The sequence below is a fragment of the Hypomesus transpacificus genome, chromosome 18 (assembly GCF_021917145.1).
Source record: "Hypomesus transpacificus isolate Combined female chromosome 18, fHypTra1, whole genome shotgun sequence".
Taxonomy (NCBI): Eukaryota; Metazoa; Chordata; class Actinopteri; order Osmeriformes; family Osmeridae; genus Hypomesus; species Hypomesus transpacificus.
The window spans coordinates 6,482,004-6,506,002 of record NC_061077.1 but is presented as its reverse complement, the minus strand read 5'-3'; the positions used below and the strand labels follow the sequence as shown (position 1 = coordinate 6,506,002).

The 23,999-nt window shown below is 44.0% G+C and overlaps 3 protein-coding genes across 4 annotated transcripts; 1 reads left to right on the top strand and 2 right to left on the bottom strand.

Moving 5' to 3' along the window:
- Window positions 1-1,090: 1,090 nt before the first annotated feature.
- On the bottom strand, window positions 1,091-6,264 carry LOC124480233 (protein ILRUN-like). The gene is made up of 5 exons (XM_047039348.1): window positions 5,941-6,264; window positions 4,581-4,735; window positions 4,255-4,452; window positions 3,718-4,043; window positions 1,091-3,223 (listed from the first exon to the last, which is right to left on the bottom strand). Exons 1-5 carry the CDS (start codon window positions 6,096-6,098, stop codon window positions 3,188-3,190), a joined length of 873 nt encoding a protein of 290 aa, XP_046895304.1. The 5' UTR covers window positions 6,099-6,264; the 3' UTR covers window positions 1,091-3,187.
- A 406-nt stretch (window positions 6,265-6,670) lies between these two features.
- On the top strand, window positions 6,671-21,685 carry uhrf1bp1 (UHRF1 binding protein 1). Of its 2 annotated transcripts, XM_047039336.1 has the most exons (22): window positions 6,671-6,805; window positions 7,160-7,407; window positions 9,782-9,944; window positions 10,641-10,679; window positions 11,005-11,096; window positions 11,248-11,437; window positions 11,818-11,958; window positions 12,076-12,246; window positions 12,499-12,685; window positions 12,879-12,965; window positions 13,234-13,404; window positions 13,552-13,670; window positions 14,173-14,314; window positions 14,495-14,688; window positions 14,812-16,109; window positions 16,731-16,906; window positions 17,058-17,203; window positions 17,373-17,526; window positions 17,662-17,945; window positions 18,040-18,148; window positions 18,248-18,321; window positions 18,914-21,685. In XM_047039336.1, the coding sequence occupies exons 2-22, from the start codon at window positions 7,364-7,366 to the stop codon at window positions 19,028-19,030; spliced, it is 4,098 nt and encodes a 1,365-aa protein (XP_046895292.1). In that variant the 5' UTR covers window positions 6,671-6,805; window positions 7,160-7,363; the 3' UTR covers window positions 19,031-21,685. The 2 variants fall into 2 exon arrangements, with proteins under 2 accessions (XP_046895292.1, XP_046895293.1); XM_047039337.1 differs by lacking the exon at window positions 6,671-6,805 and having other exon boundaries at window positions 7,061-7,407; window positions 17,376-17,526.
- taf11 (TAF11 RNA polymerase II, TATA box binding protein (TBP)-associated factor) lies at window positions 21,607-23,691 on the bottom strand. The gene is made up of 6 exons (XM_047039354.1): window positions 23,449-23,691; window positions 22,989-23,194; window positions 22,717-22,847; window positions 22,531-22,618; window positions 22,323-22,419; window positions 21,607-22,190 (listed from the first exon to the last, which is right to left on the bottom strand). Exons 2-6 carry the CDS (start codon window positions 23,151-23,153, stop codon window positions 22,060-22,062), a joined length of 612 nt encoding a protein of 203 aa, XP_046895310.1. The 5' UTR covers window positions 23,154-23,194; window positions 23,449-23,691; the 3' UTR covers window positions 21,607-22,059.
- Between the last annotated feature and the right edge of the window lie 308 nt (window positions 23,692-23,999).

Genomic DNA, 23,999 nt, shown 5'->3' with positions numbered 1-23,999 from the left:
TGTAATTGGATACACAAGATCTTATGTTCCTCAAATTGTGAGATCTTGGCCAAAATTAAGACAAGAAATTGTTAGACAAGGGTTATTCAACCCTCTCTGCACTTTCCATTCAAATTAAAGAAACAATGCTCAACTTTAAAGGTAACATAAAAGGTTGTGTGACAACTGCAGGTGTATGTGCAAATATTTAACAGAAGAGCAATGTTTGTGCAGTTCTATTGAAATATTCTAAAGAGCTACCATGTGTCTACAAAGATTAATTATCATACGAAAATGACATTTCCTTCATTTGCCTTCTTTATCTTACAAAACATAATTTACATTGCATCTTCCTGTCTTCAGATTTTCCACTTTCTTCATGACTACCCAAGCTATGGTCTTTCTGTGTACACTTTGTTATGTTTATTTATAAACCCCATATTTTGAAATGATGATTGAGCAGAATTCCCTGAGGCAGTTTCTTTTCTTTCGTAGAACATTTAACCAGTTGACCGTCAGGCTAGTAGCACAGTATTCACTGACACTGAAAAAAGTGAGTGAGTGGATAAATAATCTTTCGCCTTGGGAGTTTTACCTACATCGCTAAGCAAATAAAGGCAAAAAAAAGAAAGAACTGGTAAATGTAGTGCAGTACATGAGAAGATGCACTGCAGTATTTAATGCAGCTGATAACGCACCAGATAGTTACTTTTCATTTTGACCTCCCCATTTTTTGTTTAAGGACACATTCAATGTATGTTAGTCACATCTCTAAAACTTGTTCAGTTGGTCTTAGTTGTTGAATCTTTTTATGTTCGTACAAATATGTACATGTTAAGTTTGCTGACAATACAAGCAATTGAAAGGGATATTACATTTCTGTTGTTTTTTTGGGGCTGGATTTATTTACATCATATACATATTATTGTTTAGTAGCACTACTAATTGGGTATTTCAGAATGTAGTATGTCAATTTCAATGTAGGATTACAAAATCTTCAAGACATCAAAGCATTTTCATCTCTTGGATTGCACACACATCCAATGGAACAGGTGCTGTATCAACTAAAAACAAACTTTTATTGTGTATTACAAAGAACAAGGACACAATCTTTTTTTAATTCAGTGATAATTTAATCATACAAACAGCCATTCACTCAGGAAAAAAGCTTTCATATCTTCTCTCTGACTCACTAGTCTTCTAAATGTCCTGTTGTAAAACTCTGAAGTTACACTCTAACACCATCTGATCCATCCAGCACGAAGACTTCAGAAAACAAATGAGCATCACAAATGATACAGAATTCAACCAATAACATAGTGTCAGACTGTAAACAAAAAGAGAAGAGCAGGAGAAGATAAAGCAGTGTATACCTTTTATGACGAGGAGAAACAATGTTCTTTAGCATTGCAAATGCAATAACATGGTCAGTGACATACCAAAAGCCAGCAGAGGCAGGTATAAAATATGAGAAGGTATGGTTTTGGCGGCTGCAATATTTTCCAAGTTTAGTCTTCCCTGGGGCCAATTGTTAGTTTGCAGACGTTATGTGCCCAGCCAAAAACGGTGGACATAGGTCACAAAACCAGGTGTTCAAAGTCAATAACTGTTGATAAAGAAATAATAAAATATTTAAGTAGCCTCCAAGACATTATAGCAAAAAGAACTAGACACCACAATTATATAAAAATCTAATGACTCAGTGCAGAGATCAGTCCGTAAGTGCAAGGAATTGTACACATTCAGAAACTAATCCTATAGAAAACATTGACTAGACAGTCTCTTATTCTATGATTTGTATGGGTGTTTTTTATACATTTAATTGCCTGAACAAAAGATCAACTTCTGATTTCAGACATCATACAGGAAATATGATAAATGTTCAAGAACCTTGACATTAAGCCAAGCCAAAAGACACCAACAAGTACATGTCAGTCCAAGTCATCTATAGAACGTCTTTGGGAAGATTAAAATAAGATGTGTAACATATTTTTCTACATTCATCAAATACATTCAACTGAGGATGATAAAATTAATAAATTTAATTAATCAATGGCACTGTATAGGGATAAAAATGTGCTATCATTTGCAATATTGCAGAACTCCGACCAACCGATAAAGTGTTACTGTTTGTAGTTTCCCCTCGAGTTTGGCATGGGTCTGATCAGATGTTGCTCTCCAGTGGACAAATGCCACATTACATCTCAGACAGCAGGGTAATCTTTTTTAGCCCGGGAATCAGACAAATCTGCTGGCTCATGTTTTATGTGCTCTTGCAGATGGGTCTGGCCATCCTCCCATTCAAACAGACTTTCCTCCAACCAGAATCTCGTCAGGTCAATCACAATCATTCATCCGATATGGGGTGGGTTTAATATGATGACTGTCCAGAGAAGAAACATTTTTGTAAAAAACCAAGATTAGTTGTGTTGCATCGATCCAATTCTATCTAATTGCGTCCAGAGGCATTTTGGTCTGCTCCCGTTGATAACAACCTTTGGAAATCGAAAATGAATACCAGAATCGTTCCTATTTGCAAATTGTTTTGCAAATGCCAGGCAAATTTTAGTTCTAATATAATCAATGGTAAACATAGCAGAGAATACTGTAATCCTTCATACGCTTTTAAATGGAACTTGCTTTATATCGATTAAGTAATAATACATAATTCAAGGGTTTATCTGGTCAAATTTGGAAAGATTACTTTGTCTCCTCTTCTTAACAAGTATACACCATGAAATTACAATAAAAGGTTAAGATAAGATAGAACTCAAACGTTTAGAAATCAGATCTGAAACTAGAGGATCAGAAGGCAAAAAAATGGCTTAGTCTCTTTCAGGTTGCACAACAGCACGCACACATGCTCAAACACACACATCCACGCTTTCTCATCACTGTAGTCTTTTACTGCAATCTGACAACTAAAAAACAAACTAAATAAAGATCAGAAAAAAATTATCATCTCTTTCTTCTAAAAACATACATAGCACTCATTTTAACTTAGCATTCACACATGCATACGCTGGATGTAGGATGAGCTTGAACGCTGGGAACAGAGCAGCCTCGCCTGCTTCAGTGGAGGGGGGCTTTGCATAAGTGTCAGTATGAATCTCAGTAGTCTCCATCAGCACCTGATAACGCCTCCTTCCTCAATAGTTGGTGTGACTCCAGGGGCACAGTGCTGCTTGACTGGGACCATTCCTGTGTTTCAAGACTGCCCGAAAGGATAGGGTCCGTGTAAACCCTGTGGGTGAGGAATACAAAAGAACTATAAAGAAATATACAACTTCAGAGACAGCCAAGTTTCTCAATATTAGTTTTGCCTGTTTGGTCTGCACTTCCATTTTAAAGTTCCAAAAAACAATAATACTGCTAATGCTAATTTGTCCCCAATATCACAACCAAAGCCCCTTGGTCAATTCACATTGAAAATAGCTTGCTACTGGCATTAGCAAATTTGTTGGGTAGTTTTAGACAGCCCTTTAATATCAGGATAGCATTCTGGCTCTATTTTTGTGCAAGACTGGTTTGCAGGCCTGGATTGGAGGACTGCTCTCACATCTAATAATTAGCAGTGAGTCATGTGTTTGTGAAAAGAGTCAATCGCTAGATTGAGAGTTGTGGTGGTCATTTGAATTTCCTTTCTTATGAAGTCTTTCACAAATTTATCAAATAAACTTTTAATAGAATAATCATTGATTCATAATAACAATAATGTGGGAAGTTGTTGCTCCATACCTGGTTGTAAGTCACTACTGATAGGTTGCTTTGGAGGCCGTTTGATGCTATATTGACAGAGTTGTGTGACAGTCCATTTTGCTCTGCTTGCATTGGGTTGGGGGCACCATCCCAGGTATCCCCAGGGTCCTTGTAACCGCTGTCCTCGTGAAGACTGTTGTCATGGCTGCCAGAGTGCTTGCTCTTCTGTGGCGAGGCAAAGGGGTTGTAGTCTCCTTCCAGGTTGCGGTGAGGCTGGGTGTTGAACTCGGCCTGAAAGGAGGAGAGCTGTTGCGTCACTCCCAGGAGGCCTCCCACCTCCACGCTCAGGATCACCCAGATCACATCTGTAGAGGGAAAGCAGCTTTAACACACCACCAGGAACACACAGCAATGTCTGAAACTGATTATGCAACAGATCTGGATTATTTTAGCCAACTTAAAATGCCTACAAATGCACATGAATCATTCGTGTCAGGGTTAGGTAACATTTTAGTTCAGCAGAACCCCCCCCTCCAAAAAAGAAAGAAAAAGAAGACTGTTGGAGAAGTTCCTCACCCCCATAGAATAGGCCTGTGGCTGTGCACATCCTCCACTGGCCCTGGTACATCCCTGGAGCAACAGGGCTCCGCATCTGTACACTCACATCCGCCATCTCCTGGGGGTCTAACGAACGCACCATCACCATGTTCACGTGACCAAACTGGTCCCCTCCAACGTACTTTAGACACACCCCGGGAGGCCAGGATTCTGCTCCTAAAAGAGACACAGCTAACTCAGTTGAGGGAGGTAGGAGAAAGCAGGGTATCCATCACAGTTCAGATGTCAAAAGTACTGTTTACAGTAGGTATCACAAGTTTGTATTGGGAATCAGTCCAACTAACCTGTGTTCTGTATTCTCCAGGTCTTTGTAAATGGTGTATCAGGGGGCACCGACTCTCCCTCTCCGATTGTCACATCTTCCACAAAGGACATGCAAGGGGCATTGATGTTGGGGCTCTCAAAGTCATAGTAGGCTCCAATTGCTGCTTGTAAGTTCCTAGGAGCGCAGTGACAAAAGGGAAACAACTTGTATGAGTTGAACACCACAACAACTTTAGTCTCAGCTACATAGTCTCAAACGGTCAAGATGAAGAGACTAAATCATATACTGATAAAGGCTAACTTACAGGCTTGCGCTTATCCAAAAATGAAATTCATTTTAATAACCCTTACTCCCTCACAAGATTAATACTTAGTTGCTTTTGATAGTGCTTTTGTTGATACTGGAGTACATGTTGAGGGTTTATAAAAGGTAAAGCACCGCCCGTGAAACTTGTGAGCACTAATTCTAAGTTTAGCAACTCCATTACTTAGCTTACCCCAACACGTCACATGACAACAAATCATGGCCTTCTACAAAAAAGATAATTAATGTTCATGAAAGCTAACATTAAATACAAAAATCACGCGTATAAAAGTAACTACATACATAAACAAATACATCTACGATGTAGATGGCTCGTATGCCAAATATTGGTTACTTATTCATGTTTGAAAGGCCAGAACAATGAAACAAATATTTCACCTGGAACATCGTTGTTATTGCGCTAAATTGTTACATAAGAAACTGACTTCGGGACACGAAGGTTTTTTTCAACAGATAGCTACCAAATCTGACAGATAATCTCGTGTGGACGTTTATAGTTGCTAGATAAACATGACAGATTTTTCTATCAAATTATTTGCAAATGAAAGGCCGTGCCAATAAACTAAACTAGGTTCCAGTACTTACCCGTCAGCCCACACAGCCATCATTAGAAAGCTAAAGTTAATATTTCGTAACACACCTCACATTTCCAAGGCAATGTATATAGGCTACCTAACAAATTCCCTCACACAGTGAATATACACTTGCTGTATTAATCACGAAATAGAAAACTAGCCAGAAATCATATAAGTAAGCTATATAGCCTTATTAATAATGCTAGTGGATGTAGCTAGTTGGTAGTTAGCTCTAGCGCTCAAGCACTGCCACATCGATAGCTAGCTAACAAGATTGCAGTTGCAGTACACCCCTTTCCAGAAACAAACATGCTGATAGTAAATATCTGTATTAGCTAGCCACATAGTCCTGTTGTTGTTTACGAAAATATAAGAATTTAGCAAAATCCTAAATCCAGTTAGCTGTGTATACCTCACATTAGCAACATTAAACTCTGTCGGGCCCAGGAACAACCAGGGCGCCGCAGTCCCCGGACTCACCAATTAGTCATATCAAGGAAGAAGGCGCATCCTGCGGGATTCAGTTGAAACCCAAGCAGTCTCTGGAACTCTGATATGAGAATATCTTTATCGGTAGTGCCCATGCAGCTGAATTTCTGCATTAGCTCTGGGTCCAGGTCTAATTCCATGCCCTCCATCGTGGATTTCCCCGACAGAGACAGGGGTAGCTATAATAATTTAGTCCGAGGCCTCAACCTGTCATAACAAACTCAACAACAACCCAAACGCGCATGACTGTCACGGAGATACGTGACTTTCGTTTAAGATAACTGGGCCTCTCCCCGGTACACCTAGTAGTTTGCAGTGGTTTGCGGCGGAACTGTCCATAAAGTGCTGTTGTTCGGTAGAGGAACATGTTCAAGAGGGTTAGGACAGCAACAAAAGAATTGCGCAATACGCAGCGTTACTTGAAATAGCTTATTTATATATTTTGCTATAGCAGTACTTGCCTTTTGGCGGACTTTAAGGCCGTAGTAGGTTACCATCTACAATGTAGATTCAACATGGTTTTTGTGGTCAGTATAACGTACTCTACAAAATAGATATTATTGTGTTTGTTTGAACTTTTTGGTAGTAAATAAGTCAAATAAGTTTAAAACAAACATAAGAATTAGGCTGAAGAAAACTGTGATGTGAGAAGCAGAGCTAAACATACATTGTTACAGCTTGACACCCAATGACAGCAACATAAATGAGTAATGAGTAGGAGCCGTAAGCTATTTCATGTCGAAGGTCCATCTTTTCCATACGGTCCGACCGTAGGGTTTTGGGGGCCCTAAACAAAAAGAGTGTATGGGGCCAAACAAATGTCTGGATTGTTTATTGGGTCGGGCCAGCCCTGCGGGTAAGGGAGACAACCAAAATTGCCCTGTTTAGCAACATTTTACATTTGTATTTATTTTTTAAGTGAGGTGTGCAGTTTGATATTCACTGGTGTAAATAGTAAACTTGCTAAGGAAACAATCGCTATTTCATGTTATATAATAAATATAGATAGGCCTATAGGCTCGGATTAACTATTATTCTATACCGTATTTCTGAAACTGAACGTGTTTTACAAATTTTTCTTCTGAATCCCTTCAAACAGCAGGTGGAGCCATAGTCATATGTGCATTTTAGTGCACAACAGCAAAATAGCTAGCATCGTTGCCTTCTCTGACAGTAGTGTAATAGCTTTGGTTGGGTGCATGTTTTCAAGGCTTTTAGGCGCTGTCCGGGACACCAACTGGCCAGTTATAGTAGCCTACGGGAGAGGGTTGTGTCATTCATCATCGGCACCACACGACCATCTGAACTGGATCAAGATGCGGTGTCGAGGGGACAGCGAACAGTTTAAATACATGTTTATCTGCCAATGAATGAGATTCGCTAGTCAAGTCTTCGACACACCTTTATAACAGAAATGGCTGGGATAATCAAAAAGCAAATATTGAAACATTTGTCAAGGTAAGAGAGACAAACAAAGACAATTAGCTAGTCTTATGCTAGTATAGTAGCTACTAAGGTTTTCTGGTATTGTACTGGTATGCCAATTGGCTCTGATCTACTGAACCGACGTCTGAGCAGCAGCACTGGTATCTACTAACGTTAGTTATACATTATACCACAGCACGGCTTTTACAAAAAAAGGTTTAGGGATTGACTGCTGGGACGTTTCTCTGAAACAACACTATGTTATACAGTATTAGTGAGTATTTTAAACATGATAGGCCTTTTGTTGGAGTCCAGCTGGAGGAATAACCCTGGCTGGCTGACTGACAGCAAGACAGCTCATGTACATGGTTATTATGTCCAAGCTTTCGGCATTGTTGACTCGTTTTCGCGATATCGCCACATATCAACATGGCATTTAATGTTCAAGCGAAGTACTGTGTAAATCAAAATTATTTTTGTTGTGTCTTTTGTTGTATAAACAAGAATTGAACAAAAAATCTCAATGAACTGGCATCAGGCCCCTGGACACGGCTGTCCTTGTTCAAGAAGCCAGACACTAAGCATCTCCATGCTGGACTGAAGTTTCCTATTGTTTTATGTTTAGCTGTATGGTAATGTAATGCTGGCTTTGCTCTCAGTGCTTGTGTATTTGTCTGTGTATGTCGTTATGAAGGACTGTTATGAATAAACTGTAACTATGTGGCAAGTGGTGCAGCTGAATGGGCTAAAGGCTAAGTATGGTTAACTGTGTGTTTGCTGACACTACGCCCAAATCAGTTAGATTGACAACCTTATGCCAGTAAGGATATATTAGCATTAATGGGGAAATGTTAAGTAGAATTTTTTGGACCTTGAATGTCTTAAGAAGAGTCCTCTTATTTCCATATGAATGGCTGTTTCAGGGCTGCATGTAGGTCAACAACTTAACCAGGCAGCTGAAAAATGTGTAATTTTTTTTGCCTTTAATCACGTATTCACCCCCTATCCACTCCTTTTTAATTTGGCGTTTGGTCATTGTACATGGGTCAATTAATTGATTATACAGATAGAATTCCAATATCTGAACACAATACTCTTAGACATTTTCAGTATCACCCTATCAGTCTCATTGCTCTCACAGCCCACGTTACTGTTTCTTAGGTGCACTGACAACAATCGAATCAGGCTTACTCAAGTACAGTGCATGGCCGTCTAATGGCCGAAATGACCTACAGCCAAAATGGCCTTGCTCCACAATGTCTTGGTACATGGCTAAATAGACAAAGAAAAAATAACAAGCTTTCTCTCAGTGCCAATCTGAGTTAGGCTTAATAGGCACTGTTGAAGAATGCTAATTCATACAATTAGGATCTGCTTTGGTCTTTATGAATACCTTCCACCATTTATTATACAGACTAATTGGTATGTTCTTTGATGTCTGACATATAAAGAAAGCACCAGCTTTTTAAAATAATATGCACATTCTGGGCTTTTCATTCTCTGCCTTTCATTTAGGCCTTGCTGTTTAGGCTCACCAATGCCTGTTACTCACAGCCTATTTCCTGTGCACTGTTAGGTGTTTGATTGTAAGCAGGATTGTGAGCTGGTTAGTGTTCCCTAAGGGGAGGGAGGGAGAGCCCAGAAGGCTGATGCTGTCCACTGTGGTGGAACAAAGTCTTGTGTATGGTAGATCTGCTTTAATGTAATTACAGCTGCATGCTCAATGACAACCATTGTGACTTGTCTCAGAAGCAGGAGGAGTCATTGTTCACTGTAGCCTGAGGGTGAGCTGCATGTGTTGAGTTAGACTGGCTTATGAACATTTTCAAGATTGGTTCTTTACTGCTACTGTATGGCACATTCACAACATTAAGGCTGCTTTTCCCGTAGCTTTTGGTCAAAGCCCAAATATGACCAGTTTTGTGATGGTGTAAGAAATGACATCTTGTGTTCTGTAAAGGTAAAAAAAAAAGTCCAATCCTGTCATGTTGTGTTGGACATTGATCGTGAAGAAAAGGAGGACTAGTCTGTTTCAAGTCAAGTCATACTTTCAGATGTTTTATAAGTGCGTCTTTCAGTCCTAATACTGTGTCGGAGTGTTTGCCAAGTCAATTTGCTATGCAGCTCTTAACAACTTTGGAGTGGAAGGGTCAAGGATGCTGGTGAAATATTGTTGTGGGAATCTGCCCAATCTTCCCAGCTGCCCAGCTTGGGTCAATCTACTAGTCAAACCCATTCTCACTAGCTAGGCTTGGCATCAGTACTGGCACTTGTGTCTGTACAGAGTTGACAATGACAAGAAGTTGTGCTCAAATGTTTATTAGCATTAATCAATGCTAATACAAATAATTAAGCAATCTTGCGACCTTGATGTTTTTGTTCTTCTTTTTCTTATTCCCCTGTGAAGGTTCACAAAGAACCTGTCCCCTGACAAGATCAACCTGAGCACCCTGAAGGGGGAGGGCCAGCTGTCCAACCTGGAGCTGGACGAGGAGGTTCTCCAGAACATGCTAGACCTGCCTACCTGGCTGGCTGTCACCCGGGTCTACTGCAACAAAGCTGCAATCAGGGTGAGATGACAAGATACAAATATATGACTCCATGCTTCTCTTTCCTTAAATCTAGTTTTTGCAGTACAAGTGTTTCTTCTGAAGGGAATAGTTGTTAGCTGAATTGTGTGACCTGTGAACCCCATTGTTCATATTAGCTGTACATATAGACCAAATGGAGACATTTTGTATTACTACTTGTATACAATGTGTAATATAATACTGGTGAAGGGCATGGTTAGTTGTACTTGTGAAGCTGTGGTTTCACAGTTACAAGGCCAGAGAAGCCATGAGGAAACTAAGAGTAACAGCATCACACGGATCAGCAGCCCTCAGAAACGCCCCTGAGATCACTGTGCAGCATCTCCAGAGATCATTGGCCAGAGATAATGCAGAGGCATGTTTTTGAGGGACACTAAAGGCCACTGGCAAAGCTAGCCTTTGTATCAAAGCACCTGAGCTCATCAAGGGAGAGAGCTCTAGCAAAGATCTAGGCTGGAGAGGTTAATGATCTGTCTTGAAGATAAGTTTGAAGCCTGGCTAGCTTATGGTATTTAGTGTGTTCTAGTTTGGTCATAAAATGTAAGACCATTTGAATGAGTGATGGTTGTGAATGTACGACAGCTGCTGAGTCATATGAAGGACAAGTTGGGTAGTAGTACTGATTCAACTTCTGTGTTTGGCTAACTAGTCCCTTGCTGTTTTGTCTTCATCCAGATACAATGGACAAAGTTGAAGACCAGCCCGATCTGCCTGGTAGGAATGCAGCCCTTTGTTGTTGTTCTCTCTCTTGCTCTCTCTCTCTCTTGCTCTCTCTTGCTCTCTCTTGCTCTCTCTCTCTCTTGCTCTCTCTCTCTCTCTCTTGCTCTCTCTCTCTGTTGCTCCCCTTTTTTGACTTTCACTCTCTCTTTCACACGCCCTCTCCCTCTCTTTTTCTCCCACTCTCACATTAACTTTCTCCGTCTCACAAAATGTGTTGGTTTGGCATTTAATTGGTTCAACTGCCATCAGGGTGTAGTCTTTAATCATGTGCTGCATGACACGCTCAGATCGCTGTTTTGCTGTTCACTCTTGTTTGCAGTTCCTCGATAAGGTGGAGGTAGAGATGAGGACTTGTGAAGAGCCACGGCCACCAAATGGCCCCTCCCCCATAGCTATCACCGCAGGCCAGAGGTAATCGAGTTTGTTCAGTGGTGGAAAGTATGCATGTGTACACACTGTTTGTAAAAGTGCTTTCGGTGAATGCATCAGACATCTATGAAACTGCACAGTCAAGTTCTCTCTCAGTTATTGACCTCAATAGCATCTCATCCTTGCTGTGCAGTGAGTATGGTTTTGCTGAGAAGGTGGTGGAGGGAATGTCGGTCATCATCAACTCCATCACTATCAAGGTGCAGGCCCGTGCCTTCCATGCATCCTTCGAACTGTGGCAGCTACAGGGAAACAGCCTCAACCCTGAATGGCAGCGTAGTGACCTGCGCTACACCCGCGTCACTGACCCCAAGAGAGGAGAGGTAGAGTACAGCTCACCTCCCCCAGGCCTGCCTGGCCTATGTTAGATCACTGCATAGACTGTACAGAATCCTCAGCCTACAGATCAGGCCTCTGTTTCTAAGGCCAGTATTTAATCACTTCATTAGTCCAATTGCTCAGTGTTATTGGCTGTGATGACTGTTTTTGTATTTCCTGTCTGGCTCAAAGAGCCCCACTGATCATGTTATAAAAGTGCAGCTGATCTCCAGTGACTAAGTAACCCTATGACTAGTATGCACTATTGCAGTTCTTTTTAGCTTACAGATGACAATGATGCTGTTTAATAGGACCCACTTTCATTTAGCCTGCTAGTGAACTCTGGTTTGTCTCTGTGTGTTTGTCAATTCATTCCAACCCTCAGGTGCTGACGTTCAAGGAGATCAACTGGCAGAGTCTGCGCATCGAGGCTGATGCCATAGAGAGTGAGGACCAGGACTTGAGCAGTACCCCGTTACGCCTCATTACCAACCAGGGGCGCATCCGCATCGCCCTCAAACGCAGGGTAAGCCTGACCTACAGTATCGGACACGGGGGCTTCTACACAGTCTGACTTGTAGTGGTTCAAGTCACTGTTTACTTTTTGTTTACTTACCACCTAATCTCTTGATCCCTGTTTCAGGTGAAAGACTGCAACGTGCTGGCGTCCAAACTGCTGTTCATCCTGGACGACCTTCTGTGGGTGCTGACAGACTCCCAGCTCAAGGCTGTCATCCACTATGCCAAGTCCCTGAGTGAGGCCATGGAGAAGTCTGCCCAGCAGAGGAAGAGCATGGCTGCTGAGTCCTTACAGGTCCTCCTGCTGTTCTGACCTGTCCACATCCACTACAACACCATGTCCTACTCCACAACCAAGTGTCATCAAACGTCATTCAATGGGCTCTTGTGTCATATAAACGGCCTATATTACGTGTTATTGTTGTCATAGTCCCGTTTCTATACAGTGATATCTGTATTGTAACATTACCTCTGTCCTAGTGTTGTAATTAGTGTGTGTTTGACTGCTCTGCTTCATTAATGAGGAGCAATGTCCTGTCTGTTGCAGACTGCCCCCCCCTCCCCTGGCATCCACACCTTGTGGACTGATCCCCCCGCCCCGCCCCCTCCCAGCGGTGCCCCCTCCAACCTGGGCCAGTACTTTGACCTGTACGATGTTAAAGAGTCCTCCTACCACACCTTCATATCCCGACTGGACCTGCACATATGCAACGACAGCTCCTCCATGGACTCAGGTCAGACTCAGAACATCTACCAAATTAAGGACCAGTAGTATAGGTTGTCTACCTTTGGATCAACCTACTGCATTTTTCATTCTGAGCTTTTACACAGATGTAAAGTCCTCTGTATTGGCGAATGGTTAAACTTATGTAAAGTTGCCAGATGTGCCATAAAGGTTTTGACCAGTTATGTTCTTATGTCACACAGAAGAGCTCCCGCCTCCTGGTTCCCAGGGTGCTATGCAACTGACCTTCAGGAAGCTTGGCTTTGACTACTATCCAATTCACAGGCCTGGTAAGAATACTGCCCCTCAGTGTCTGGGTTTTCACCTATAAATACTCCCTCTGAAAGCTCAGCATTGATTTAGACTAATAGTAAGGAGGATTGCCATTCTTGCAGACTAATTGTCTGGGTGAGCCTGCCCACAGCTATAATCCTCAGTGGAATTCGTTAAGTGTGAATTGTAGAACAGCACTACCTGTAACATTATCGTGAGAAGGGTCATATGGGTTCAAGGGTCTGGCCCTCAGTATCAGTCTAATCATGTCCCGTCGTCTCCAAGGTGACGGCTGCCGCCACTGGGAGCGCCACTGTGGGGCTATGGAGGCTCGAGCGCAGTGGGCAGGTCAACTGCTGCAGGACTTCCAGAGGAGGGTGGAGGCCTCAGGCATCCCCGGGCCACACTGCCAGAACTCCAACACAGCTAAGGACTCTCCAGCCCGGAGGGCCCAGAGTAAGATCACGACCTCCTAGGGTGGAAGGATAGATTTGGAGGATAGATAGAAGGATAGATGTTTTAGATGAAATGGGTGGAGTGCTTGACGTGACCCCGTGGAGCACCCTAAGTATGTGACTGTTATGTACTTGCATACCTCTGTAGACGGACAGCCCACTCCCAAGACAAGCCCCCCAGGCAGAGAGCAACCATCCAGGACCCCGCTGAAGAGGCTGCGCTCCAGCTGTGTGGTGGTCAGAGTGGACGACCTGGACATTCACCAGGTGACTGATTCTGGTTCTCTCTAATGGAACAAGATTTTAAAGCTAGTTGTCCTTTTCAGGGTATTAGGGTTTATAGCAGTTAATCTGACATATTTTTTAAATGTTATGACGATTACAGGGAAGACCTGAAATCTCCTTGCCTATCACTGCAATCATTCTAGTAATGAGATAAGCCTTCACCATGTCACACTTCACTAGCTAAAGCCTTTAAACTGAGAGAGAAAACCCCCAGCCACCTCTACTTTCAATTTTTTTACTTTGTCTTCTTTCATATCTGTAAAGGATGTGATTTCAACTACAGTCACAGTTTTCACAAAAATAGGCTTTTGACATTTTGAAGGCTATTTTTGAGTAATTTCACTGTGTGGTTTAAACTCATGTGACAGGATGTAGCATTAAACCGTTCTGATTCCTTTTAGGTCTCAAACTTTATTTCCCCATATTCACGGCTAGGACCAAACTGAAAAGGAAATCCAGAACTTACTTCCTCTTTTTCATCCAGGTGTCGACAGGGGGCCGCCACAGTAAGAAGACCCAGTCCTTACTGTCATGTAACCGCAAGTCTCTGCATCTGGCTGACAACGTCCCGGCCATCCACCTGCAGTTCACCGAGTACTACTTCTCTGACAGCCCTGGCTCACCTGGTAAGAACTTAGAACATGTTGAACACGCAGATGCACTACAATTTCTTTAAAGTGGAACATCAGTTTCCAAGCAACTAACAAATAACAATCTCATCCAGCCATTGTTTACAATGAGTTATACATTTATCTGAGTGAAACCTTCCTTCATCTCCTCCCCCCGTGCCTCGTGTCTCTCCTCAGTGCCAGACTCCAACCTGTATGCACAGCTGAATGGCCTGCAGCTGTGTGTCGACCCAGCCAGTGTGTTGTGGGTCAACCTGTTCACCAGAGGTCTGCTGCGGACTCTGGAGCAAGTCAAAGCATTCTACCACCTCCAGGACAGCAGCAAGGCTGAGGAGCATATGGACATTCGTATGGATGCAATCCAGCTGAAGGTGAGATTGAGCTCACACTGAAACCTTGAACAAGATTGGGTAATGTATATGTTATCCCCCCCTGGCTGGTTTCTCTCTCTAACTCTCTCTTTTATCTCTCTCTTCCTCTCTCTCTCTCTGAAGCTGATCATTCCTCTGGAGTCTTCCATCCTAGACCACCCTGAGCGGCCCCAGTCTCTCAGCATCATCGTCCCTCAGACGGTCCTCAGTAACACTCGCCACTGCCCCCACGGCATGAGAGCCGACCTTAACGGCACTTACGGCTGCTTCGCCACACGCCCCTTCTTCCAGGCCTCTCCCCCCTGCCCCTTCCCCAGAGACCAGAGTGCCTTCCACCCACTGCCCTCCACTTTCCTCCAGCACTCCCTGGAGGGGGAGCCCCTGGCCCAGTCTGGGTGCAGGCCCCCCCGTACCCAGGATGTCTGGTCCCTCAGCCTGTCCCGGCTCTCCTTAAACTTTGACGGGGGAAAGAGAGGCCCCAAGGGGAGATCCCAGCCCTTTGTAGAGCCTTTCGCCATATCTGTGTGGATGTGTCGCCCGGCAGCATTCAAGCGTGGCTGTCTGTCCTCGCCAGCTGGACATGACTCTATCCAGTCCGCCACCAGTAACCCCAGCAGTCTCCACCACACACCTCCAGAGCAGAGCCAGCCACCCTCCAACCCGGGCCAGCACCAGGACCCCAGGTCTGACAGTCAGGTGGAGGCCCCACAACCACAGGCCTCCATCCACCTCCTGGTCCACACAATCACTCCAGTCAAGGTGTGGCTCAACCACTACCAGTACGTGTCTCTTCTGAGGATGAAGGACACTCTGGCCCGACTGGGAGGCGAGCTGGGCCGGGACACCCGGGACGCCAAGCAGGCTCGGGGCCAGGAGCCAGACCCCCCTACGGTGTGTTTGGCTCTGCTCATGGACTCAGTGGAGCTAGGATTGCTGCTCCCGCCAGCCACCACGGAGCCTCAGGAGGAGGCCCGCACCCCAGAGACAGACAGCCCCAGCCTGACGGACTCCGACCTGTCCCTCACCCGTCAGGCCACGGAGCCAGGCCTGGGGCCCCTGGAGGACAGCGGCATAGAGAATGGCACGGCTCCACTTACCTCCTCTGCTCCTGCTGAACTGAACCAGGAGGTGGATGGAGGGGTGGAGGAAGCTTGCGAGGCTGTAGAAGAAGGGGTGGAGGACCCAGACCTGGTTCTCTCCCCTCCTCTCTCTCCTGGACAGCTGCCAGTGCTCTCCAGAGATCCCTCCACCTTTAGCCTGGAGGGGGAGCTCTCCAGCGCCCTAAATGCCACCAAGGATGTCACCAAAGACGCCTTCAGTGCCTCAGTGGACCTGACCAAAGGGGCTTTCTCGATTACGAAAGACGCCTTCAGCATCCTGAGTCGAAGCTCCGGGATGAGCAAGCTATTCACTCCCCAGAGGTAGGCTCCCTAGTTTACACCGCACGCTGGATGGTTTGATTGAGGAAAACGTAAACACAGCCTGTTTCCTCCCACTCATTTACTCTCCACCAAAACATCTCTGACTTATGTTTTTCTCTCCCTCTCTCTCTCTCTCTCTCTCTCTCTCTCTCTCTCTCTCTCTCTCTCTCTCTCTCTGTCTCTGTCTCTGTCTCTGTCTGTGTCTCTCTGTCTCTATGTCTCTCTGTCTCTGTCTCTCTCTCTCTCTCTGTCTCTGTCTCTCTCTCTCTGTCTCTCTCTGTCTCTCTCTGTCTCTCTCTGTCTCTCTCTCTGTCTCTCTCTCTGTCTCTCTCTCTCTCTGTCTCTCTCTCTGTCTCTCTCTCTCTCTGTCTCTCTCTGTCTCTCTCTGTCTGTCTCTGTCTCTCTCTCTGTCTCTGTCTCTCTGTCTCTCTCTGTCTCTGTCTCTCTCTGTCTCTCTCTGTCTCTGTCTGTCTCTGTCTCTCTCTGTCTCTGTCTCTCTCTGTCTCTCTCTGTCTCTCTCTGTCTCTGTCTCTCTCTGTCTCTTTCTCTGTCTCTCTCTCTCTGTCTCTGTCTCTCTCTCTCTCTGTCTCTCTCTCTCTGTCTCTCTCCCTCCCTCTCCAGGGAGCAGCGTCAGGAGGAGTCCCCCTCCCTGACAGCCAGCCTGCGTCTCCAGTCGATGAAGCAGTCCCCTTCCCAGCGCTCCTTTGACAGCGCCATCCTGGACGGTAGCCAGCCTGATGACCACTTCTCAGTCGACAGCGACACCAGCGACAACTTTGTCATCCTCCTGGACTCCGGTAGCTCACCTCAACATCCATCATCACCTACAAAGGCTACGTAGCACAGACACGGTGTTCCACGTAGACAGAGTGGCATGTGAAATGGGACTATGAGAACAGGAAGTTGTGGTAGTCCTCCTGATCTGAGCGGCCGTGTTTGTGGTTTCAGAGTCGGGGGTGGAGTCAATGCGTCCCAACAGCTCCTCAGTGCTGGGAGCCAGCCGAGGCAGCCCCGCCCCTGGGACGGAGGGAGGCTCATCAGCTGACCTGAGCAGCTCGCTGTCCCAGAGCACCGAGGACATAGCCCACAATGAGGTGGGTCTCACACGAACACACACACACACATATAAACAATGGCTGGATCAGACCATAGCTGTTGCTTTCTTTTATAACTGTGCCTATGTGTGTGTCTCTGTGTGTCTCTCTGTGTCTCTCTGTGTCTCTCTGTGTGTCTCTGTGTGTCTCTGTGTGTCTCTGTGCTCAGCAGGCCTCTGTGCTGCTGCTGCTCCTCAGTGGGATGTCCTGTGTGGTGGAGGTGAGGGGAGAGAACCAGGTGGTGGCGCTAGAGGCGCAGGATTTCACCCCCACACAGATGGGCAACATCCAAGTGTCTGACTTACTGGCTGGTCTCATACCAGGTATGTTAGCCTGGTCTACTGCACCTCACTGAACAACAGGCTCACTGGCCAAATGCGGTCCATCCATCAAATCTATCAGTGTTTTTCAGTGGACTGACCGACTGCTCCTCTGTCCTGTCCTCCTCCTGTCTCCAGCCACAGGTGGGCCTCCTAAGAACCAGAAACAGGGCCAGGGCCCGGGACAGAGGGGCAGCCGGGGAGCTCCGGTGATGTGTATGCGGGCAGAGATGGGTCCATGTGCTGGCCGTCACTCTGTTCTTTCGGAGTCTGTGGGGTTCCTGGAGCTGGGGCTGCAGGGCTTCCACGCTGAGCTGCTGGCCTCCACCCTGGCCACCCTGGGACCCTTCCTGGAGGATGAGCTCAGCGCTGACATCCAGCCCATGAGGATCAACCTGAACAACATCACCGTCACCCTGAAGGTGAGGTGGTGGGAGGCAGTGCCAAGCAGCAGGTAGTGTTCTTCAGCCCCTAGTCAGGACATGACGTTAGCCTCTGCTCTCTCCATATCTCTAGGACGACATCCCTAAGATCTTCTCCACTGCCCCCCAGCCTGTCCCGGCCACCTTCACCCTGGAACAGCTACTGCTGGAGCGCACAGACGAAGGCCTCTTCAGGGTCAAAGGTGAGCAGAGGCAAAGAAGACAGGCTTGTGGCGTGTGTTATCAGTTAACAATGGTGCATCTACATTAGTAACACTGCCCTGTGCTGTATTGGCTTGCAGGCGGAGAAAGCAGGGGCTCTCCAGCTTGTGCAGAGAAGCCAGACAAGTCCTGCTCCCTCCTACTACAGAGCACGGTAGGTACTGGCCTGTCGAATGAACACATGACATCCATTTGCTCGCTTTACTTTCCAGTAACAAAAGGATATTGTATTGCATTGTCTATTAGGGTGTTATCTTGTAGGAGTTGTTTTAAATTCTGGAAGTTGCATCCTAAAATCATTTAACCTTAGGTCTTATCCCACAACTTTTGTATTGTTTTAAAATCTAGTTCTGGGTTTTAAGCACAGATTTGTGTAATTTATTGATATACGTGCAGTTAATGTAATTGGTTACTCTTAACAACTGTCGTAGCAGTTGTGTGCAGTGCATCTCAGCTAAGCTCAGCCCTGCAGTGTGAAAAGAGTGCAGCCTATCACCTGACACAGAACCTGTGTTGATGTTGTAATGGTAGAAGGATTGGTTGTAACATAGATACTGTAATTGTAATAGTCTTGCTACGGTCAGGTAGAAGGCAGATAAACAGAGAAGCGTTTAGTGTCTTGAGTGGCAAGTAAGCCTCGTGTTACAATTACAACAGCTTTGTGGAGTATAGTTTACTATAGTAGAACCACCGTGGGATTAATTCTGAGGGATTAAAGGTAACTAACTCTTTCTCTCTCTTTCCAGAGTTCTTGTTTGGAGTCCCAGCTCTCTGAGACGCAGTGTGCTCTCTCCCAAGCCTTGAGTGACAGAGAGCGCCTCCTTCTGGAGGTCAGAAAGTATGACCCTGCATTCGACCTCTGAGCCTGTCCCTGGCCTGGTCAGTGACAGGCAAAAGTCTGCATCAGGAACTCAGATGTTCAACAAAAATTGAGAAAACGGAAGAAGAAAAGGAACCTAGTTTTCCAAACCTCACACCACTCTGACTACATTTTGCACTGACGGTCACTTCCAAGGAACCAAGATGTTCCTATAGTCAGGCAAAAAAATCACCAGTTTAAACAGTAGTAATTTGCAGGAACTGCTGTCTCATGTTCTCTCACTACACCGTTTATGGCTGGATCTCATTCACAGCACTAAAGAGTAGCAGCTAGGCTCCCCCCTGTGGGCACAGTATCCATTCATTAAACAACAATGATTGCCTTTAGATTTTTGCAATCATCTGTGTTTGATAACCATGTAAAGAACATGCCAAAAGAAGTCTGACACATGCACTATTGTTACACTGCCAGAGAGCTGTCTGGCACCTCATGTTTTCAGCTGAAGAGTCCATGTTGTACTACCCATCCACTGTCAGGCATGCTGTGTGTGTATGCGGAAACCACTCATGTTATCGGAATGTTGGTGTGCAAGTTTACAGGCTCTCACATTCCTTATAGCTAAAACACACCATCTGTAACATGGACTAGATCCTGTCTGAAGGTCTATATTCTGTAGGTGTATGAGTAGTTAGAGGCTGCTATTTTAGATCATGTATAGTGAAAAGAAGAGTAGGGAATATTAAGCACTTTGACTTCAGTAAGCAGAACTGAACTGCACCCACAGCCCACCTGGTACATCTCACAATCCTGCCATCCTCCTTGTTTTACCAGAGGAGTGACCTCTCTTGAACCTAAACTGTTCTCTGACAACGGGTCAAATGATTCCCAGTATTATTTTTAGTTGTGTTTATGAGAAATGTTGATTAATCATTGTGACTGTAAAAGAAGTGTTTGCATTTTGGATTGAATGTCTACTCGATACATGCCTTCTGATCAGTCCTCTGATGGGAAGGAAATGCTACCTGATCATTGTGGGAACTTAATTGAAGTTGGAGCTGCCTCTGGTTTAGCCATTTTGCAGTGTCCTTTTAAAAATAAAGGTCACTGCTGGTTGTATTAGAGAAGAACTGCTATAGACAGTAGATCAAATTCAGTTGTTGTGGGTGTTAACATGAAAGCTTATGTTGCTAATGCATCAGTGCCAATTTGTTATGTTTCGCTTGTACAACAGTGTGGAACTAGACTATGCCTATTTTCAATTTATTTTCCAGTATTCTGTATTGAATGTCCATGGATGTAGACAGTAGTTAACATTTTGTTAACATTTTGATCCTAAGAGAGGCTTTCATGTGGGTGTTCTAAAACCAAAGCTTTGTTTATTATTACTTCCAAGATTTTTCTGTTGTCATAACAGATTAGTGCATGGCATTCTGATATCCTGAAGAGACATTGGTGTGAGACTTTGATAATGTGTTAAGTAAAGGGTTTGTAGCATAGAGGCTAAGGAACACATGTCTCTCAGTTGGGATGGTAAGATATCAGGTGAATTTACAGCCTAAGCTTGTAGCGTTGCTACAATGTCTCATGATGTGGACTTGTGAGACCTCTGCTGGCCACAATATGCCACTGCATCTTGCCTCAGCCGAGGGTTTCATTTTGAGTTGCCTTCCAAGATATCAATGACTGTGTTGCATTCTGAAAAGGGAATGTGAACATATAAAGCAATAGAAAAAACTCTGTCCTACCCAAACACGAACCATCATGCCATAGTTTATTAATCCAGGCAATTTTAGGGTTCCCAAAATGTATTGTACGGTATAAATGTCAAGGTATTTGAAAGGTTTCTTTGTCATTTCCTGCATGTGTGTACTTGAGCTCAAGGTCAAATTTTAACAAAGCATATCATCAACTATATCACCTCATTTATTATATGCTGCTCTTTTATTTGTTGCTGATATTTGTGGTTTGCATGGCCTTGCTGTCAGTTTGTGATCTAAGGAGACAATTGGTTGTCTCAGTGTGAAAGCAGTGTAACCGTGACTAAGCTTTGTTGAAATGCCCCTTCTTCTGTCCCGTCAGTCCACAGCAGGGTTTCTCCACTCCCTGCATAGGACCCTCTTATCTCCCCATCTGCATGGCCCATCTGTGTTGCCATAACAACACAGGCCTGAGCAACTGTGCCATCCAAGATGGCAGGATACTGGATGTCCTTTCCTGCATGGGCTGTGTTTTCTCTAGTCACCAGTCACCTCAATTACTATCATAGCATCATTCTCTTTATTACAATAGGAGCCCAAATGCATTGAAATAATTTGTTTGTGAATTATTTGCACTTTGATGTGGGTGGTATGTTCACTGTAAATTGCACTTGCTGTAGAGTAAACCACTCAGAGGGTTTTTGGTGTAGTCCTCCTGAATAGACAACTTTCTGGATAATGCAAATAAGGGAGAATAACTTCTAACGGTATTCATTTGCTCAACACTTCCTTTTAAATCATTATATAGATTATGTATGGTCACCACATTATGGAATTTAACTAAATAAAACTGGTTCTGTGAACCAAATTAATATGTGGGAAAAAAATATTTTAAATTGTGACAATAAAAGATTATAAACTCTTCAGTGTTTTACATTTTCTTTAGTAGTAGTAGATTAATTCACTACACTTACATAAAGAACATGACAGACATTTTATAACAAATAAAAAAAGCTTAGGACAAAATGTCTGATAAAATGCCTCAAAACATGCCTGCTGGTGTCTCATACACCATATCAGTTTCTACTGTGTAGATATAAAACAAATCCTAAAGTATGAGGTTCTCTTCTTGAACAAAGTAAACAATGGCTTCTGTTATAACAGCTGACTGATTTAAAAGACAATTCATTTCAGCTGCAGTAGAGAGCAAGTTTGCTTTGTTGCTTTTGTCACAATCTTACTACCATGGTGATTGGATAGGAGAACGTGTGGAGCCCGGCCTCAGCACAGGAGCATAGTGGTAGGTTGGCATCATCCAAGAGAAACTGATCACCACTAGGCTCTCTGCCTGTCCATCTACAATCAGCACAGGGCATCAGTGGAAGAGAATGTGCTTGTGTTTGGTGTTGGGGATCTGCTCTCTGCTTCTCAGCCTCCTCACAGCTTCCCTCATGTGCTTGGGCTGAAGAGGGGGCGTGTCACCCCACTTTTCACATACATCCAGTGCTGTAGGGGCCAATGGAAAGGTACATCTGTGACAATACTACCTAATAAATGACTATGAAGACCATGTTATCGGTGGAAACAAATGTTGTTAAAATCTATGTTTTGTATCCTACAAATAGCTATGCATCTTACCCTCTTCCACTATTTCCCCTGCAAAGACTTTGGATATGCCCGACATGGCGATGACCACATTCTGGGAAACTGATGATCCTGTTATGGACTGGATCAACTGAAACGGAATGGTGTCCCAATGTTCAAATTACAACACAGCATTATTGCTCCCAGTGGACAAAAATTATAGGAACAAGAAACATTTAAATGGGCAACATTGACATCATACCCTCTTGATAGCAGCTTTGGGAAAGGCAGAACGTCTGTACATCTCATAACGATTCAGCTGCTCCTCAGAAAAAGAGGACACCAAGACCCTACACAAGAATGTGATTAGAAGTTCACTTAAAATAAATGAGTAAATGACTTAACTCACTTAAAATAAATCCATCCGTTCTATGCACATCCAACTTACTGCATCTTCTGAATTTCATCTTCATCAACCTTTTGACGCTTCTCCTTCTTCTTCTCTGGCTCGATTTTCAGCTTTTTGGAGGAAGGCTGGCCGGAAGTTCCCTCATCGTCTTCTTCGCCAGTCACAGACTCCTGCGCACATCAATTACGCAATATTGTAGTTATCTTGAAAACAAAACAGTGTTATTTGAAGTGCCCACTGCCATGTCACCAATATGTTGTCACCATACATACTTTTCGCCATTAATAATGATGCTGATATTATGTTCTTACTTGTTTGTTTTCGTGTTTTGACTCTGATTGACCAGAAGCATCATTTAAATCTGAATCTGTGGCGTGGGCCACATCTTCTGTGTCCTCGCTTTTGGAAAGTTCCTCGGAGATCGATGCTGCCTGTTCAGATATGTTTCCACTCTTGATCCGTGCAGGGTCTGCCATTGCTAACGCTTTGCACAATCCCAAATCGAATCGCTTTAAACCTGCAAAACAGGAAATGTCAGTTATTAGCTAGTTTCAAAATGCATACAGTACAGCAACAAAAATAGGGCTAAACTAACTGTCTAAACATGTCTACTAACACGAAAACTGTTGCTCTTTGTTAAACGATGATGATGATGCCGTAGACAGAATGAATGCTAACCAACTAACTAGTTAGTGACTATTAGCTCCAACACTGTTAGCTCTACAGAAGAATACAAGTAGTACTAGCTAGTAACATTTAGAAACAAGCTACCTGCTAGTGCTAGCTAGCTACAGCCACACTGTAAGCAGTGCGAACCGTGGCTCGTTGGGGTCTCTGGCTAACGCCCACATCCACGGTAATACTAGCTATGTTAAGTATTGAAAACAATAGTTGTTGGTTGATAGCGAGATTGACAACTAATACAATAACAACACCATTACGCTACACGATGATACAAACTAAAGACTAGCTCCGATTTCTGACGATGATGCGCATGCGTTAACCTTCGGCTGTTGCCTTAAAGGTATAGTTCACCCAAAAACCTAAACCTGGATTTTTTAAACGCTTCTTTCCCAACAAACTGCTATGGCGTTGTTAACAGTAGAGTAACATAGAAATGCCTGGCTGTTTATGAATGATTGGTGTAAAATACAAAAGTCCTGTCATACTGGTGTAAAACATCACTGTGACATTTAGCTATAGGCTATTCCCAATTTCCCATAAATTATGCCATGTCTTCATTGAATTAGTTTTTATTTGACTCCAAATGAGATCTTAATTTAATGAAATGCACCATTAAAAAATGTGTATATCGGAGAGTA